General features: G+C 48.3%; 1 protein-coding gene across 1 annotated transcript in view; it reads right to left on the bottom strand.

The window, feature by feature from the left end:
• Positions 1 to 19,988, bottom strand: part of LOC147631227 (Insulinase (Peptidase family M16) family protein) — a 126,083-nt gene that overhangs the window by 8,591 nt on the left and 97,504 nt on the right. Inside the window, exons 23-25 of the mRNA XM_086809562.1 lie at positions 7,784 to 7,835; positions 7,579 to 7,665; positions 7,317 to 7,439 (exon numbers count right to left, since the gene is read on the bottom strand). Coding sequence (XP_086665688.1) covers positions 7,317 to 7,439; positions 7,579 to 7,665; positions 7,784 to 7,835 — 262 coding nt within the window. The remainder of the gene's footprint in view (positions 1 to 7,316; positions 7,440 to 7,578; positions 7,666 to 7,783; positions 7,836 to 19,988) is intronic.

The following is a 19,988-nucleotide window of genomic DNA, read 5'->3' as shown; positions in this document are numbered from 1 at the left end:
CGCTGAGCGGGGAACAAGCCCCGCCTCCTCTTCAGGAATTTATTTCAAGAGAAATCCACGGGCTTTTCCAAGCCAAGATCAATACAAAAAATGAATACAATATCAAACAAGAGTGCCAATGTCGAGGTCGCGGGCCGAAGTCGATGTCGAGGTACAAGATATCTGATGTCGAGCTCACCATGAGGATGACCCACAAGAGTCTTACATCGGGCTAGTACCAACATCCAATGTTTGAATCAAATCTGATGCTTCCAAATATCCACAAGGTTCTCTAAACGCAATATGGACAAAGGCAATCCCAAGAGGCTCACACCAAGGAGGTGGCGGAACGGCAACGAAGCTTTTAGGGTAGCGGCGCTCTAAAGTGCGACAATCAGCGCTATTGGAGGCACAGGCGGAGATTCTGTTGATGGCAGCACAGGCGGTGGCTTCAGCACTGGAGGCTCTGCAAAGGTGGCAATACTAGCATTGCTAGCTAGCTCTGGTGGCGACTGGATGCAGCGGCAAAGGCGGCTACAAGAGGCACAGTGGCAGCACAGCCAGGCTCGTCAGGGCACAGAGAGGCGGTGGCAAGCGGAGGCGTAGGCGCACAGAGCGGTAGATGGAGGCGCAGGCGGCACTAGTCACTAGGCGGTGTAGAGACAGTGGCAGGAGGTAGAATCGGCGGCGAAGCACCGATGGAGGTGGTAACGATGTTGGCAAAACGGGTGGCAGTGGCTCTACAACAGTGGCTGGGACGGATATAGGGGATCTGGGCAGCGCTTAGGAGGCCGAGAGGGAGGATGATGACGTTGCTCAAGGCTACTCTTACTCTCCACGTAGTTAAGCTCTAAAAGTTTCTATGCTCCACCATGAGGGTACAAGCTTCTTATATACTTGATGTGAGGGGGTCCATGCTTTTGCCTTGCCTTGCTTTTTGCTTTTGTTTTATTTTCTTGCTTTTGCTTTGCCTCTTTACTTTTGTTTTATTAAATATTAATAATAGCCAAAGTTCTTGATTTGTGCTTTTACGACTTCAGGTCCTTGCTTTTTGGCCCTAGAGCTGCTTTTTGAAAAGCATCTTTTAGCTTTTTGAACCAGTTCGATGTCCTCTTTCCAATGGTGCCCTCAACTTTTGGTCAACATAGTTTGACTTTTTGCTTTTTCCTTCTTTTTGATCAAGACTGATGCTTTTCTTGTGCCAACCTAAGGATCCCTGTTTCCATGTGTCCATCAACTTGTCCAAGTGTCCGGGCATGAGTTCCATCATGTGACAAGAGCTTGGAGGACCAAATAGTTACAATGTGCATGAAACCCTATAGCCAAAACAAAGGATAATGAAAATGTAAAACAAATGGAAATTGGGGTACGTTGAAAAGACATCAATGCACGATGAAGGCATGATACGCCAAAGCTTAGGTTATTGTAAATCCTCCAAGCTATCAGATCTACGATTAAGCAAATTAGAAAAAGAAACACACAGACATTGGCATCTAGTTCCACCGCCCAACCATAAAGCCGGTCAAGCTCACCTCGAGCACAAGGGGATAGTAGCCTTTGAGACATGGCTCCACATGCAAAGTCCCTGGCATCCTATACCACCAATACACACCCATCGGATGTAAGCAGGGAGTAGTCTCTAGGCCTCAAGTCCAAGTCTCAGGAGCTCTCTGAAGGGAGAGAGTTAGGGTTTCATGTGGGAGACATACAACAGAGAAGAAGGGATAGAGAGAGAGACATGTGGGGATAAGTCAACTCAAAGTATGAGTGTGTGACTCCCCTATCACACATGTATATTTGCTCTAGTACACATAGTGCACTTAGTACATTAAAAGTACTAAGTGTACTATGTACTATAAAACTTATGGGCTAGTACACACTATAAGGGTGGGCATAATGTCTTTACCCCAATAACCTCCCACTTAAAGGCAAATTGCCCTTAAATGAAGGAAAAGAAAAAAATCAGCATGTACATGATAATATACAAGGCCATATCAAGGTTGAAACTGGCCTCATCCAATGCCCATCAAGTGTTTGCAATGAGCAAACCGCTCTGGAGGCAAACTCTTTGTCAACAGATCAGCCGGGTTGTCATCCGTATGAATCTTGACAAGCTGAACCAGCTTGTTCTCTATCACCTCTCTGATGAAGTGATACTTCACATCCACATGCTTCGTCCTTGCATGAAAGACAAGGTTCTTTGCCAACTGGATGGCACTCTGACTGTCACAATGCAACAATGGAATATCCCCTGTATAACCCAAATCAACCACTAACCGAGATAGCCATAATGCCTCCTTGCAAGCCTCTGTGGCTGCAATATACTCGGCCTCTGTAGTAGATAAGGCAGTGCACTTCTGCATCCTGGATATCCATGACACAGCACCTCCTGTGAATGAATGCACCAACTTCCATGTTCCATTTTTGTGCAAAGAATCCATCTCTGACTTCATAGCATGCTCCCAAAGAGCCTTGTCTGCCCTCTGTAAAGCCTCCTTATAACATGAGGGCTCCCCACAGTTAGTGAGCATCAAGTAGTCAACCCCTGTTTGGCCAACACGTGGCCAACCATAACCGTCCTGTAGTTGCTCGGATCGAGCATATCCCCTGTTTTGTGGATCGGCACAATGGTGTGCATCGTCCACTCCGCAGGCAAACCCTCTGCTAGTGCCCTGTTAAACAGGTGTGCAAGAAAAGGAGCCAAAGAATCTATTGCATATATGAGATGCTCACCCTGTAGGCCCATATGGTCGGCGGCCCGTCCATGCTGTAGGCGGCGGATAGCTTCCTTTACCATCGAGTGGGTAAAGAAGCTAGCTGTGGTAGGTTGAGGCTCCTGTGGCTAAGGTATAGGTGGCTGCTGTGGGGCGTGGTATAGGCCCTATGCATATGTGTGCCATGTATGTGGGTCTGCAATGGGTGTCGGTGTCTGGGGCTCTTTGAAGTGCCGCCATGAGATAGGGCTATCTCTACTCATGAAGAAATGGAAGATCTCTAGCTCCTGTATCTCTGCGAAGGCCCGCCTTTTGCGGCGAGTAAGTCTCCTCATCTCTCTCCTCGACTCCAGCTCTGTGATGGCTCTCAAGGCTCTCTGTATGCGGAGCCGTGAGTATAGGGCTCTGCACTCGAGTGACACACCCTCATTTGCATTTTGTGCAATAAATTGGCTTCTCGGTTAAGCTGTTTGTGCTCCCAAGTGTGATTGGGTGAAGCCCCACTACATTTTGTTGGCCCTTGCACCTTTCCCATGGCATAAGGGACCACCAAACTCACAAGTACTATGAGGAAACTCTGTAAGCCCAAAAAGAGAACGAAACATATCATAAATAAGTTGGAACTCAACATGAGTGACATAAAGATGTCTCATGTTCGCGTGAATATCTCAAGAACCAAGGCTTACACCCCTCAAATGACCTTTGTCCAGTTTTAAGGTCTAGAAATAATGCCACAACCTAGGAATACAACTCAATTTGGGTCATCTTAAGAAAGCAAGTGCCATGCTCAATGTACATAACTTGCGACTCTCTTGCACAAAGCTCAATGTACATAACTTGTGACTCTCTTGCACAAAGCTCTCTTGGAATCTGGTGAGACACGATAATTCTCCTCCCAAGACCTTTCTATGAAGGCTCTAGTTGTTTTGTCAATGAGGCAATCATGCCTAGGTGCATGGCCACTACTCTCCCACTATGCCAGCTGGGCTGTAATAGTATCCATAGGTACCAGGGGATCCATGAGTAGGAGCCCATCCTCTACTCTGCCAGTGTATATGTCTGCCATGTCGTGTGTGAAGTAGACGGTAATGTGTGGCGTCGGTATGTGGGGGGCTGGTGATACTGGTGATCCGGCTAGTGAAATGCCAAGTATGTATGATCTGTCCCAATAGGACGAGGTGGGATGGAGAATGAGGTGACAAGCTATGATGCCTCCAAAGACCCCATAATGTAGTCTACCACCGTGCCTCCTGTCCGTGTATGACCCCATGTGGGAAGCATGTCAGCCCTGTTGATCCCGACCACTGCAGCATCCCGTTATAAATAACGAGACGATGCCTGGCTCCCAACTCTAGTAAGTGGTCCCCATAATGTCCTTTGTCTAGTCCAGTGTCCTTTGATGCCTGACTAACCCCTATCTCCTCTAGATCCACAGGGTGGAGGATCTCCATGTCATCATAGTCATACACCTCACAGTGTCTACTCTGTGTGTGGGCATTGAAGTCACCCGTAAGAAATACTTCCCCTAGTGTAGAATAATGCATAATCTCCTCTGACAGACAAGTGTATAGCGAGGCTCCTGTCTCCTCCTCTTGTGGCATGTCCTCTGCAATGACATAGGAGGATCCTGATGGAGGAAAGTAACATAGGGCTATGTATATAACCCTGTCCTGTGAGAGCTGTAAGCTGATCCACATGTATCTGGCCTCTGGATCCTGTGCTACCACTCTCAGTCTCCCTTGTAGCTCCCGTCTGAATAAAACTGCTACTCCCCTCGACCCTCTCGAGGTACCCTGGCGTGTAGTCCTCCTGTATGCTGACTCCCATTAGAATCCCTCTACTCGAGGTAGCCCTCTCTCTGGGCTCTGATGTCTCTGTGTCAAAAGTATGATGTCTCTCCTCCCCATAACATGCTCCAGTCGTCCAAGCTGCACCCATAGTGAACCATTACAGTTCCATACTGCCATGTGTATCTCTGTCAGTGGCTTGGCCTATGTCCCATAGGCCCCAAACCGCTAATCCATGGGCCGGCCATCAATGATGACCCGACCATCTCGATAGAAGGCCTTCTTGCCTTCTCTCCTCGAGTGTAAGACTCGTGGCATGCAAGCTCTCCTATGCTCTAGCTGCATCCTCGTGAGGTCATCATCCAAGAAAATAGGAGCTCCCTCTAGGCCTCGTAGTATGACCCTCTTCCTCATGAAGGTGACCCTCTCCGTCTCTCCTGCAAACTGTAGGATGAGGCTTGCTCTTGCATGTTGAGTCTTTCCCCGCTCTCCATGCTTTGGTGAAGGGGAGAGGGTCCTCTTCTTTCTCGGGAGTGGCGTTGGGTGTCTCGGCTATACCTGTGACTCGAATGTTGAGGCGGCGGGCATGCCTCAGCTTCTCCTCCTCAATGGTGGTGTGAATGATTTGATGTTCTTCCCTTTGAGTCTCCTCCCAGAGAGCCTACTTTACATCATGGAAAGGGTGGCCATCCACACCTCTCCCATAAGTGGAGAGGGTGCCCACTATCTGCACTCTTTTAATGAAAAGGGTGCCTGTTTCATGGCAGCCTAGCCATGCAACAAGTTTCCAAACTTACTTATAACATGTCCGCCCACACTTTAACAAAGTGTGGATGCTCAAACTCACTTATATATTGTCCAGTCACTGCAAATCAAAAAAATGAGCAATAACTCTAACTAGTATAAACAAAGATTTTAGAGTCGCACCTACTGCCTGTCTACATCCCACAAGCAAGGTTAAAATACATATTCAAGCGTATGGTTCACCACAGGGCAAACCCTGCCCATAAACTACATGTGTAGATCTTGCAAGCAGTAAACCAGTTCACGCAAAAACAGTTCCATGCAAGTATGCCAGGCAAATCACAAAATGTATTGGATAATCTTCCTCTCATTTTACCTGTAGCTGGCAGTCACTCCAGCCATAGACATTACCTTCCCATGCCACCCGGAATACCGTACTCTGAATCTGAGTGCGCACCAAAGTCCCCAGCCTGCTGGCCCTTGGTATAGACAAAGTCCCAACCATGAGATGCCAGTCTGCATGACGCTTGGCGTCCCCTGCAATGAGGTGGCACAGAGAATGCCCAAATGGTGACATACCTTTATATACATTTCTTTCTTTCAGCAGCTGGTCCGAACATCTTAGTTGTTAAACGGCCAACCACAATGATTGGATAGTTTTTTGTGTTCATTGAATCCTGCCTTCTCAGTAGAATTGATCATGCTCTCTCCACCAGTTTGAGCAAGGTCATGGAAAATAGACATTGAAAAGCTCAGCTGACATCCAAGCAAGAGTCTCACAGCCATGGTCTGATTATAGACCACCATGATCTTTTGCTTTACCAATCTGGATTTTTTGGATAGTTTTGACGTTTGACTCTGGTAAAAAGTGTAACCTTGGTGTGCTGATGTGTGTCAGTATCATCAATGGGAGGCTTATAAGTAGAGTGTCTGATAAGGCTTGCCATATGAACTGTCACTAACGGGGCATGCTGGCTTTCTTTCCAGAAAGTGTGGTCAATGGGATGCTGATGAGCAGGGTGTCTGATAAGGCTTGCCATATGACCTGTCACTAAGGGGGCATGCTAATGTGGCCAGAAATCTTTGGAGTTTTGAGTATTAAGCAATTATTGTCCGTTTTTGCTAGAAACTCTCATTTCTTACATCTGACGAGGCACATCTCTATCTCCCTGGCATATGGCTGGTAATAACAGAGTTCTTCGTTCCATTTCCAGGCAGTGCTTCATGGTCCTCGACATACCATTTGTTCTGGGTGTGGTGCCTTCTGAGTTTTTCTGGATGGACTTAATGGCCTATGTGAAGGTCCGTTAGGCTGCAGCCTGTGGGAAGGGTGTTGATCAGGGCTAGAAGTTGGTGCTGGTGTTCCAAGATGATGTGATTGTGGTGATTAGTGATAATTCGGGTAAAATGACAATGGTCAGCTCCTGACATGAGTGCAAGGACATGGAAATCAGGTATCTTAGGAATCAATGAGGGGGACCCAATATGAATGCTTCTTTTAGTAATATTTCTCTGTTCTTGAAGCATTCCTTGATATTTCTCTCAAAGGCATGATAAGAGGATCCTTGTTGACTTTTATGGAGGAAGGTAGCATACCACTTTCATTGCTGCCAATGAGCATGTACATCTCTCCTTACCACTAAAAGCATCTTGCTCAGATGCGACCTGTGCAGCATCGCCATACATGGGTGGCCAGTTATCTTCAACGATATGATGAGCACCTTCAACAAGGTGAATCCAAAGACACACAAAGTACCTAAACACAGTCAAGGTACCCGTGGACAAGATTTTTTTAACAAAAAACAAGACGGCCTTGGAATCCAGTTCTGGGAAGAGAAAGAAAACCAGGGGAAGACAAGGAGTGAGAACAAAGAGGAAAGAAGAAAAAGAAGAGGAGAAATAAGAGAAAGAAGACGAGGAAGATGGGGAGAATAAGGTTTTATTGACTTAAAATGGAAGACCACAAAAGTTTGATGATTGTGACGAGGATAAGAAACACAAACAGAATTACAGAAACAATAGCCTAGAGTGTGTGATCTCAAAAAAAAAGAAGGAGAAGCATTTATGTTAAAAAGGAGATCTTAAACACTACCTCATCCTTCTGCCTATTGAACTTCAGTGTACCATCATCAATTTCACCCCAGTAAAATCGAGTTTCTTCACGTAAATTCTTGTGTTTCTCAAGCTTTATTTCTATTAGAGCATTGACATTCCTCTGCATGTCATTATCAAGCATATTTACAAATGAGCATGATCCATAGCGACCAAATAAAAAAGAGAGGTAAAATATCAAAAGCACTCAACACAATGAAACATATGAAATAAACCTTTAAGGGCAATGCATATCTTTTTACCTTAAATTCTTCATCTGTCAACTGTTTCAAGTTGTCTTCGAATAAGCTCAGAAACTCTTCAACTCTTGCATCCGTATCCTTGGGATCCTGCACATGCACAGTTATATGCAAAGAAAACTTCAATATTCAAAAGTTGAATCGGCAGTCGCGGATCTAGCATGCTGAAAACAGGTACATTTTGTTGCTGCATTGATGTGACCGTTACCTTCACAGCTGATTGAATGATAAACTGTGCTCCTCTTACGCCATCATCATCCCTTTCATAATGACAGTAAATAACAGGTTTAAACCACGTGCAAAAGTAGTTGTTTTAAAAGCAAATAACAAGTTTGGTTAAAATAGTTTTTACCACATGCAAAAATAGCAGTTTCAAATTCCAATAACTAATGCTTTGGTTCACTTTGTTACAATAAAATGCACTGATGGTTTCCCCTTCAAAAATCAAAGCCTTATATCACTTGCTTATAAATGAATTACCGACCTAATAAATGTTGGAAATCTATGCTACACATTGGTCAGTGAGATGGTTAGGAGACAACTTATGTAGACTTGATGGCACAATGCCAAATACAATGCATGCAAGTGCAGGTCAATGATGGCACTCTTGTGTAAAATAATATCTTCCCGAGACACCTTGTCCTCAGGTAGCAGGATTGACTCATGTACCATGTACCCATGTACTCAGTTGGGGTATGGTCGTCCGTTATTTGTTGGTCCTGTTAGCATTTCATCCCTGTATGCTGCCCATATTTAGCCCATATTTGTTCCCTTTTTATGGCCCTTGATTGTGGGCTGGCCACCCTTATTTTTCTGGCATTTTCCCAGGTCGGGTCCTTCATGACCAGTTGGCCAGCCCCATACCTATGTATACATGGGCTGGCCTCTCCCATTCATATGTTCATTAGTTGTTGTGTGTGGTTCATGTGTTGACACACTTGCCCCTTTTTGTATCCTTCACTTATGGGCCTACAAGGTCTCTTGCTCGGGATTGTATTCATTGCAGTATATTCGGCCTTTTGGCTCATATCTCTCTCTCTCTCTCTCTCTCTCTCTCTCTCTCACACTCTCAGTTCAGCACATTCTAGCGCTTCCTTTGCTTCCGCTCTGTGCACACACTATGATGGTATCATCGCTCTAGCCTTCTATGTTTTTTTTGGCCTCATTTTCCACCCTGTTTTCAGCTCCTCCTTTCTGCATTCTTTCTCTGATCTGCCGCTGCTGGTCGGATTTCCTCTTCCTTGCACTTCATTGTTGCAGGCAACAGGACAGCAGCCCTTCGTTGGCTGCGTTTTCTTCTCCAATGGAAAAATATCACTTGCAGAGGGGGTCTGGCGTGGTGGGTTGCTTTGAGGCATCTTGGTACCTGTGGTGGTGGACACTTTCTTTCTTTTGAGTTGCGCGTTTTTCCTGAGATTTGAGCTTGAGTACAGTGATGACTGCTTCATATGTTTTCTGAGTCTACCAAGTTGGATGGTTCCAACTATACCTTGTGGAAGGTGAAGGTAAAGTCGGCCTTGCATGGAGTGGATCTCTGGGGCTGGATAGTCACAGCTGCCAATGCCGTCCCCCCCCCGCCGTCTCTACAGTTGGTGTGACTCAAGCACGAGTTGATGCTTGGGAGGCAAATGATCATCGTGTTTTCTCCTTTCTAATGCTGAATTGTCATGATTCTATACTCTCCCATGTGTGTACAGCAAATGCGGCACATGAAGTTTGGAAGGCCCTTGCAAATCTCGTAGCGGGACGGATTTTGGCTTTGGAAAAGCAGCTTATGAACCTTTCAGTGGCCGCCTATTCTTTGTTATCTGCTTTCATCATGAAGATGAAAGATCTCCAGGACGAGCTTGTTGTATGTGGCAAGAATATCTCTACTTAGGATATGGCTAGTCGGCTTCTCTCCAAGCTTCCAGAGAGGTTTGATGCTTATCTTCAGTCTCTTGTTTCTTCTCCTTGGGCTGTTCCACTTACTTGGGAGGAATTGCTTTCCTCCATTATGCAGATTGATTAAGTCTCGCTTTGAGGAGCGGACCGGCACCTCTAGTGGTTCTGATGGAGCTTTGGCTGCTCGAGATAGAAGGAAGCATCGATAGAAGAAAGGGAAAGGGAGTTCTGACAAGAGCTCCAAGGACAGCAACAACGACAAAGACAGACACAGACAAATCTTCTTTAAAAAAGGACGTAGGGTGTCACTACTGTGGCAAGAAGGGTCATCAAGCCCCAATGTTACAAGAAGAAGCGGGATAAAGAAGGAGTTCATGCAGACTTGTGTGGTCCGATGAGTATTGCGTCTTTGAGTAAGGCGTTGTACATGCTCGTGATGGTGGATGACTTCTCCAGATTTACTTGGGTTTTCTTCTTGAATTTGAAGATATGTCTCTTCGGCGTATGTACATGTGCCCAAGGAGAATTGCTCTAAGTTGGACTTCGAGTCTAAACGTATGACTTTTCTTGGATATAGTTATGTGTCCCAAGCATATTGCCATTATGATCAACAAGCCAGCAAAGTTGATGAGAGCCGAAATGCGGTGTTCGATGAGACTCTTGCATCTTCAGAGGGGGGTGGTGAGCTTCTTCTTCCTGCTCCGCCTCCTTCGCCGCTGCCCCCTCCTCCCCCCCTGCTCCTATTTCACCTCCAAAACGGACTTCCCTTGTGGGTTCTCATTCGGATGATGATGATGATTCTCCTCCTCCTCCTCCAGAGAGCTCGAGTAGATCAGTGCCTGGATGGTATTATCAGATAGTTCATGATTATGGGTTGAGAGATCTTCCTTCTGCGCCTCCGCCTGGTACTCTAAGGCAATCTTCCATAGTTACAGGGAAACTAATTCATGAGGGAAATATGTTTGTTAACTATTCTCTTATGTCCTCTATTATTCATGGTCCTTCTAATCCAACTTCTGTGTGGGAGACTCTTTCACATGAGGCCTGGCATCCTACTATGCAGGCATAGTTGGATTCTATAGAACAGAATGGCACTTGGATTTTGGTACCTAGGCCACAGCAACGTAAGGTGATTGGTGTGCGGTGGATCTTCAAAACAAAGTATAAAGCTGACAGGCAGCTTGGACAAGCACACAGCGAGGTTGATTGCCAAGGGCTATGCTCAGCGCCTTGTGGTCGACTTTGCTAAGACCTTCGCTCTGTAGGCTCGGACGACTACCTTTCGCACCATTCTTGCTCTTGCAAGACGTCATAGATGGCCCGTATTCTAGATGGACGTCAAGTCGGCTTTCTTGAATGGAGAGCTTACATAGGCAGTGATGTTGATCAACCACCGGGATTTGAGATTCCAGGAAAACAAGACCACGTGTATCAGCTGAAGAAAGCCATGTACGGTCTGAAGCAAGCTCCGTAGGCTTGGTACCAACACATTGATGAGTTCTTTCAAAAGCTTGGCTTGCACCGCTCTCATGCAACTTCGAACCTTTATATCCTCCTTGAGAGGGGGTTAGTTGTTATCATTGTGGTCTATGTTGACCTCATTTTTGTAGGTTCTTATTTTGTGACGATCTATTCAGTCATAATAGATGCTTTGGAGCAAGAGTTTGAGTGGCCAGGAGTGCACTCTTCTTGGATGGACTGATTCAAACAGGACCGGAGATCCGGATACTCAGTGTTCAACCAGTGGTTGGGTTTTCTCACTTTGGTCAGGAGCCATTTCATGGAGCAGTAAAAACCAACCTGCCGCCGCAGTGCTTTCCACTACAAAGGCAAAGTATCAAGCAGCTTGCTATGCTACATGTGAGGCGATTTGGTTGCAGAGATTATTGGGAGAACTTGGCTTTCCTCCTACCAGACCTTCTCTTCTTTGGTGTGACAATCAGACTTGCATCGCCATCGCCAAGAACCCTGTGTTTCATGCTCGTACAAAACACATTGAGATCCAGTATCACTATGTTCATGAACGGATTCTTGTGGGAGATTTGCATTTGGAGTATCATCCTTCAACAGAGAATGCAGCAGATTTGTTCACCAAGCCAGTGTCTCAAGCCTCCTTGGTATGGGCCCTTGATTGTGGGCTGGGCACCCCTTTTTTTCTCACATTTTTCCAAGTCAGGTCCTTCATGACTAGTCAGCCAACTCTAGTCAGTCAGCCCCATACCTATATATACGTGGGCTGGCCTCTCCCATTCATATGTTCATTAGTTGTTGTGTGTGGTTCATGTGTTGACACACCTGTCCCCTTTTGTATCCTTCACTTATGAGCCTACAAGGTCTCTTGCTCGGGATTATATTCATTGGAGTATATTCATCCTTTTGGCTTCATATCTCTCTCTCTCTCTCTCTCTCTCTCTCTCTCTCTCTCTCTCAATTCAGCACATTCTAGTGCTTCCTTTGCTTCCGTTCTATGCACACTCTATCAAGTCCAACAATAGTTAACTAGTACATTGCCGCCACTAGCAGACTATATAGCCTAGTGGCGACTCTTATCTTGCATATCTTATCGTGTAGATATTGAGATCTATCTTCCCTACAGTTGTGAGGTCTCCAAAGACCATGTCCAAGGATAATCTGACCTAGAACCGAAACCCTACCTTATAGATATTAACATCTATCTTCATTGCAGTTGTAAGATCTCCAAAGACCACATCCAAGGATCATCTGACCTAGAACCAAAACCCTAACAAGGTTTCATAGACCCGACATTACCTTTGAGCCTGCTTTGTAACATGCAAAAGCTTACCGATAGGATTATACTTTGATAATGAATATTCAGCACCTTGGTTCCTGACGATTGCACAATGTAGCGGAGATGAAGAGTGCAAGAGAGGGTGGAAGAGAAAGAAAGAAAGAGAGTAAGAAGGTATATTAGAAGTCTCTAAAAGACCTAGTGGGTCTATGAGACCAAAAGTGATACAATAGTGTCCATGTAATCTCATCATGGTACAAAAGAAAACAAAGACTAGAGCTATGAGTGTGGAATGTCATATCCGAGCCATATGATACAAAGTGGGACCATCATCATCATACAACCTATGGAGCTAACCTCCTGGTAGGGGAGGGCCCGTCAAGGATATCGAGCATGGGGTTAGCCTGTAAAAGGCTCTGCGAATCCACCGGGCGTGGGAAGGTGGCTCTGTGCCTTTCCAAGATCTCCTCAAGCTAGGGCTGATGTCTGTGTCGCTAGCGAGGTCCAGGGAGTCTGGGGCGCCGGGCTCGCTATAGTGCCGTGGCCCGGTCTAGAGTCACACCAGAGTGGGGTCTAGCGGGGAATCGGGCACCCTAGAATGTGTGGCTCAATGAGGGTGTGGGTATGTCATCCATAGTTGGTGAGGCATCCTCTTGTGGTCGGAAGCACTGAGTGTTGGTCGCCTGGGGCCGGGGTGGATGTCTCCCATGGGGTCTCGACTCCCTAATCAACGAGTCTCTGTGGTGATGAAGCTCTAGCACGAAGAGGCCCAAGAACTGCCGATCTGGGTTATCCATGATCCTAGATAAGGGTCCAAACCCCTCTCTGAAGAGACAGTGGAACCTCCCTCGAATCTCATAATATACGGTGCATCTGCATATGAAGTGCTCCTCTGACTCGACCTCCTTCTGGCACATAGTGCATATCCTCTCCTCGCGAGGTATCTCCATGGCTCTCCGTGTCTCTATCCTCACACGGTGCGATGACACCCGCAACTAGCCCACTGCAATCTGCATGGCATGAGAGAGAGAGAGAGAGAGAGAGAGAGAGAGTTATATTAACGTCTACAGAAGACCCCAAGGGTCTATGAGACCAAAAGTAATACAATGGTGAGATATGCTATGATCAGCTAATGACGATACCCGCCTCGGCCAAAACCAATTTGATGGTGGAGTGAATGTCAGGCCTCTATGATGAGAGCGTGTCATGTCGACTGAGAACCTTACGAATCCGTCTCTGTGTGGTGGAGGGTCCTGATGCTCTAGGTCGGGGACGTCTGGCTCGCAGAATGGATCAAGCTCTCTCACTAAGAACTCCTCTACGGGCGGTGGGCTCTGATGTCGTAGTAGAGGAACTATTGTGGGCAGTGGATTCCGACGTGTATGTGTGTACCACAAAGAAATCTCCGATGGCTCTCTGGGAGGTGTCCTGTCGGAGCCGGGGCTGTCTCTCAGCATGCTCCCTCAACACTGCATCCTTGTGTCGTCTGAGCTCCATCAAGTACATGCCCAAGCACCTCTGATCCTCAAACTATATCACCCCTGTAAGTGGTCTGAATCCCTCTCGGAAGAGGCAGTGGAATCCCCGCCCCCGTATATCATAATAAGCCGGGCAACTGAACATATAATGGGTCTCATCCTCTACTACTCCTGTGATGCATATTGTGCATGCCCTCTCCTCATGTGGGATATCCTCAGCTCTGCCAGTCTCTACTCTGAGGCGGTGGGAGGATACCCTAAGCTGGCCGATCGTGATACGCATAGCATGTGACATGTGTATCTGTATGTGTCTCGGTATCTCAAAGAATCCATCCTCGGAGACTCTCAAGAAGTGATGGAGACACCCATGTCTGGTGTATGTGTAGCCCGAGTAGATCTAACGGTCCATAGTCGTCACGGTACAAAAACACAATACGATACCGTATGGGAATTTTTGGTACGATATGAAATTTTCAGATACCGTACGATAACATACGGTTTTCTTTTTTAACACTTACAACCTATGAAGCTTCAAGCTTGAATGTGAGGGAAGGTTGGGAGGGGAGGAGTCTACAGTGCTTGAGGAACCAGAACATGGATATGTGTCTCTCCCAGTTGGATCTCCCGATTGTCTCCAAAAAAGAACCTGGATAGGTAATGCAATACCAAAGGTCTCCCAGTGTAGCGTTTATGACTAAGGGACCGTCCTTGCACAAATACGAGCAGTGCATCTAGGGTGATAGGTTTAGGGACTCCTCTCTAGATCAAAATGGCCTTGTCCAAATCTTCTCCCTCGTACATAACTTGATAATCTAACTGTCTAGCCTACCTATACCAGGGATCTCCAAGTGATTTAGCAAGATTCTCTCATCCTACCAATCAAGTGTACACTACCAGTCTACCTTGCCAGATTTTTTAGGTCTCTCAACAACCCCATATGGAATGCTGAGTGGACACGAAAGGTGCGAAGTATTGCGAGCATTTGGGATCTTCGTTAAGCAGGGTTTCTATATTTTTTTAAAGCATTTGGAATTATTTTTTTTCAAAAAAAAAAGGAGGGGCTTGTACCATACGATACCGTACGGTACAAATGGGTTCGTACCGGTATGAGAAACAACTATGATCTAACCGGATGATCCGGTTGATCTCTTGTCGTGAGAGATCAACGTAGGGGGAATTCAAGCTATACTGAAACGAGGGGAGATGGTCCATCTGTATGCCATGTGCATGAAACCACTCGGCTACCTCAGAGTACCATGCATGTGTCGGTAATGGTGGTGGCCATGTCAATGAGGAGGAGGGCAGTCCGGCTCGTCTCAATCGCCCCCTCTCCCTCTCGCAGTATAATTGCACAGAGGACTCTAGTACTAGGTGTGGGAGGCGATCTTTGTCAAGCGTGTATACATGCTGAATATAAGTGACAATTTGAAAAAGGGCATCTGTAACCAGTGGGTCCTGTGGTACAGATGGCTTACTCCTGATCGTATGTGACAACATCATCACCTATCTCTATGCTCCTCTAGTGATCCTTCCCTGGGCCTTGCCCCCAAAAGGCTCGTGTGAACCCTCCAGGTCCCAACGCCCGAACTAAGCCCTAACCCTAACCTCGGTTAGTCCACGTCCCTAGCCCTAACCCTAACCTAGGTTAGTCCACGTCCCTAGCCCTAACCCTAGTTCTATCTGTGTGGGAGATATACACATTAGTTTAGGGGTTATTGTGCTAGGACTTTAGGCTTTTATTAGCACATACATTTGGATAGTTTATAACCTTAGTAGCACCTCCTTTTACTATAGAGACACATGGCACATGTTAGTTGGACCCCTTTAGTCTTTTGTATTAGGGACCTTTTACTTTTGCTAAGTAATGAATCCTTATTTTCTAACATCCGGCATCACAGCTAGTCGACTCTCTTTGCGATTGTAGTGCTGTTGAGTGTGTCGACCACGTGAGCAAGGAAGCCTCCACACACAAGGTAAACAGTGGCGATTGACGTTGAATGGGCTGTGACCAAACACAAACGGCGCTACACACCCGGCAGCCAACGGCAAGAGGAGTTGGTCAGGCGGCGGCTGGCAGTAAGAAGAGCTACACGGGCGGATATAGGCGACATCCGGCGGCACAAGGTACTACACGTGGCTCATGGGCAAAGACTCTGGCAACATTAATCTATGTCAACAAACGAATCCTTGTAAGTCATCATGTATTTTTGATAAAGTGCATTTGAGATATCTTGGTGCTACAAGTCATTACACTTGCAAGAATACAGTTCAGTGTTGGGGACTTTTGCTCTAGCATTTGTGTTTGCAGTAGAGAAATGGGTTTTTTTTGCATTGTTGAGGAAGTGATGGCACAGGCATAGGATGTATTTGGAGCCAAGTGTTCCGGAAACTCTATGGAAATGAAATTATCTATGGCTTCCAACACCACTAGAGCTTTCCTATCCCGCACTTTACCCAAAGAGGGGCAGAACTCTCTAGCCTCGGGTTCTGAAGTGTTTCACAATACATCGGGAATCCCACCAACCATTGGCTTCGACTTTCCCTTGGACTTTACTTGCTCTCTAGGTCCCTTAGGACGATCTAGACATTGGGTCGACATGTGGCTCTCTTTGCCACATCTAAAGCATTTCCCTTCCTTGCGATAGACCTCTATTTTCTCATTGGTCAAGTTGTGCTTTCCTTTGTAGGAGTTTGGAATACCCCTTGGCTTCATAGGCTGAAACCTATTCTCAGAGTTCTTAGCTTCTCAAGTACCCAAGACTTTTGATCTCCAATACTTGTCTTTTTCTTTGGTTCGTCTACCATGTAGACTCTGGTAGCAACTGCAGTTGAATGCATTAAATCTTGGATGGTATCATTCGGGCACACATTCACAAAATCTCAAATGTTGTCATGCAAACGGACCCGATACTTTGGTAACTTAGGCTTCTCGGAAATCTCTTTAATTGGAGTAATCTTGAGATATGCATCCCAGAATTTCTTCTTGAAATGTCTCACCCAATTCCATCCGCAATCTTTCCCATGCAAGGTGCACATCATCTTCAAACTTCTTAGGTAAAAACTAATCATAAAATTGCTTCTTGAAGTCTTTCCATTTCTTGGGATATGTTCCTCAACCATGAGTGCACCCACTGTCTCCCTAAGATGTAAGCTAGCCATGCGAAGCTTGGATGACTCCGAATAGTTTTCGGAACCAAAAGCAATATCACATTAGCGGATAAAAGTAAGGGCTTTGTTTGTGTAACCATAAGCTCCATCTATTTACAAAGGCTTTGCCTAAAGAGAAGTTTGAAGCTTTCCAAAAAGCTTTACTCTCATACAAAGAGTAAAATGCTACCTTGTACAGGTTCATACTTACACTAGGGGGGATTTGAAGGCAAATGCATACTTTATGGTAGTTCTACGTATGAGCAGGAGCTTAACCAAGGGCACTTTTTTCCATGTGGTTTTTCCCCTTGGATATCCAATGTGAAAGGACACTTTATTTGCCTAGGACCAAGAGGTCCTGGGTTCAAAACCCCCCTTGGTGCTTCCTCGATGGCATCACCTACGGGTGGATAAATAAGCGCCTATGGGCAGCTGTCTAAGGATGGTGAAATTTGGTAACTATGGGAGGATCTAGGCCAATTGAAAAAAAAAGGACACTTTATCGTACCCTTTGTACTTGGACATTATATTGGATGTTAAAGTGTGCCAACTTGACTAGCACATTCACCCTCCACACATTCTCTGTTTACTCTTGGTGTCTCTCTATCTCTCTGCACTCTGCAAGTTCTGTGTACTGCTTCTTCGCAATAAACCCTAACCCTAATACTTGACTCCTTTATATGCGTGAGGGCCTTCTTGGAGAGCACCATGCTTTGGATGGGCTTCTCCGCCTCTTGAATCCCGAGCACCTTCGTCCTCTACTCTTCAATACATAGCCAAGTCCTCATACACAGAATCTGCTCCTGCGAGCTACGCCCCAACCCCCCCCTCCCATCTACCCTCCCCAGCTGCTCCTCGCTGTCGCGCACCCCCCTCCTCCCCCCTCCCCCCCCCCCCCTGTCCCCGCCTCTCTCCCCCGACTCCTTCCTCGCCTCCTCCCCCCCTGTCCCCCGCCTCTCTCCCCCGACTCCTTCCTCGCCTCCCCCCCCCCCCCCCCCCCCGGGCCTTCTCCTCCGCTTCGCGGCTCCTTCCCCCGCCTTCTCCTCACCTCCCCCTCCGTCTCGCCCTTCCTCCCACCGCTAGCTTCCCCGCCCCAGCTCCCCCCCCCCCCCCCCCCCCCCCCCCGCTCCGCCCCCGCTATCCTCTCACCTTCCGCCTCTCCGTTTCCTCGTAGGGCTGTGTCCCTCCCGTTGGTGACCCCGGTCTCTAGCCTTTTCCCTCTGGAGGACTCCATGGAAGCCGCTCCGACTACCCCTGCCGATTCCGGTCTCCGTCTGGAGTTCACAGCTGCAGATCAGCAGTTGTTTGTTTCCACAGTATCCGCTCTTGAGGCCTCCTCCTTGGTCTGCAAGATAGTGCGTAGCCGTCCGATGCGGAGAGAGCTTCGTGACCTTCTGCAAGGCAGCCTCGTTGGCGTGCCTGCCAAGATCGTCAGCGTCGATTTTTTGGGACGTGGCTACTACCAGGTGGATTTCGAGTCCCCCCAGGTAGCTCAGACGGTGCTGGCTCGGAGCCGCATTGCCCTCCGCTCATCCCGAGCGTTCCTGGCGCGATGGACTCACGGTTTCGACCCCGCTTCTGACCCGCTAGCAGGCGCGACAGGTTTCCCCATCACTATCTGCTTTCCTGGACTCCGCAGGGAGTACTTGCCCCTCTTGTCATCCATGGCAAGGCGTTTGGGCAGGTGGTGGAGACGCCTCAAACAGCGGCCTCAGTGATAGCTCGGGCAGCAGGACTCCCGGCCATTCGTGTTGTGGTTCCGTCACAGGAGTCCCTCCCGAAGACGATCCTCCTCCCTTGTCTTTCTCGAGGACATCTGATACAGCGCGTGGAGTATCGGGCCTCCTCGGCCAGTGCTACATCTGTCAGGAGATGGGCCACCTCGCACGCGCCTGTCCCCGCAAGGGGTTCATCCTTCACGCTCTGCCGCCTCTGGACCCCCTTCAGGAGGCCCGAGGGGTGGCCATCCACCTCAGAGACCGGACATCCCTGGCTCGTCTCAGCAGGCGCCATCATCTGACGAGCAAGCCCGGCGGAGGATGCCGCGCAGTCCCAGGAGGCTGGCGGATGGCAGGAGGTTCGCCGGCGGAAACGCCCGGCCCGCAGGGACCGTCACAGACGCCAGCAGGTGGCACAGGCTGGCGGACAGGCGACCCCGGCTGGCGGACAAGCGACCCCGGCTGGCGTCCAGGCACCTACCCCGCACTTATGCTCCAGTCAGGGATAGGCGGCCAGCAGGTCCCACCCCGATGGACGAGGATTCAGTCTCAGTGCCCATTGAGGCCACCAGTGGAGCCCCCCACGTGGAGACCCCGCTCCCGCCTCCCCCCGCGGAGGGCCCCGCCCCCTCCATGGAGCAGATTCCTGAGGATCCCGGGCCGCACTCTGCGACCCCCGGCCGCTCTTCCCCTCACTCGGAGAGCACTCCTTCCTCCCCCCCCTCTCCCCCCACAGCCCCCCCCCTCCCGCCTCCCCCCGGCGGCCCCCCCTGACACCTCGCCTACGGCAGATGCCCTCTCCATCCTCTCCTCGCTCTCCCCCCTCCTCTCCGCGAGCCACCATCCCTCCCTCGGCCTCTCCAGGATACTCCTCCAGACCACCCACTGCCCCGGGGCAGCGCAGCTGGGTAGGCCAGAGTTCAGTTCGGCTGTTCCACTGCCACTCCGGGCCGGTGGAGATGGCGATCCTAGCTTTGCCCGCCACAGAGTTCTCTCCAGCCTCCCCTGGGGGGCCCCCGCGAGTGATGGGGCTCCCAGTGGATTACGGTTTTTTCAGGTGTCTCCAGCTGGCTGCTGGCCCTTTCGAGACACTGGTCGCGCCCTTGCGAGTTTGCGTGGTGTGCCATCCCTCTCGTTCTCCTTCAGTGGTGAGCAGTATGTGGTGAGCAGCATGGTGGCCTTCTCCTTTCCTCTCAGTGTTGCCCCAGACACAGCATGGGATTGCAACTCTGTAGAGGAAGTTTTGCGTGATCAGATACTGGAGTTTTCTCACCACTTCAGTGACTTGGGGCTCACGGACCTATTGCAGACCCGATTACACTCAGCCCGCATGAGCTTGTTTGGTATAGGAGATTGGCGGGCGGATCCGGTCCACACCTCAGTTGAGGCGGTGCTACTGATTCTCCTCCACGCCGCCCCGAGGGTGCAGCCTACCTT

Source organism: Cibotium barometz, chromosome 15, assembly GCF_041138505.1.
Source record: "Cibotium barometz isolate CiBa-2024 chromosome 15, ASM4113850v1, whole genome shotgun sequence".
Taxonomy (NCBI): Eukaryota; Viridiplantae; Streptophyta; class Polypodiopsida; order Cyatheales; family Cibotiaceae; genus Cibotium; species Cibotium barometz.
Note: the sequence above shows the minus strand (reverse complement) of the source record. Positions and strands in the feature narration are given on the sequence as shown.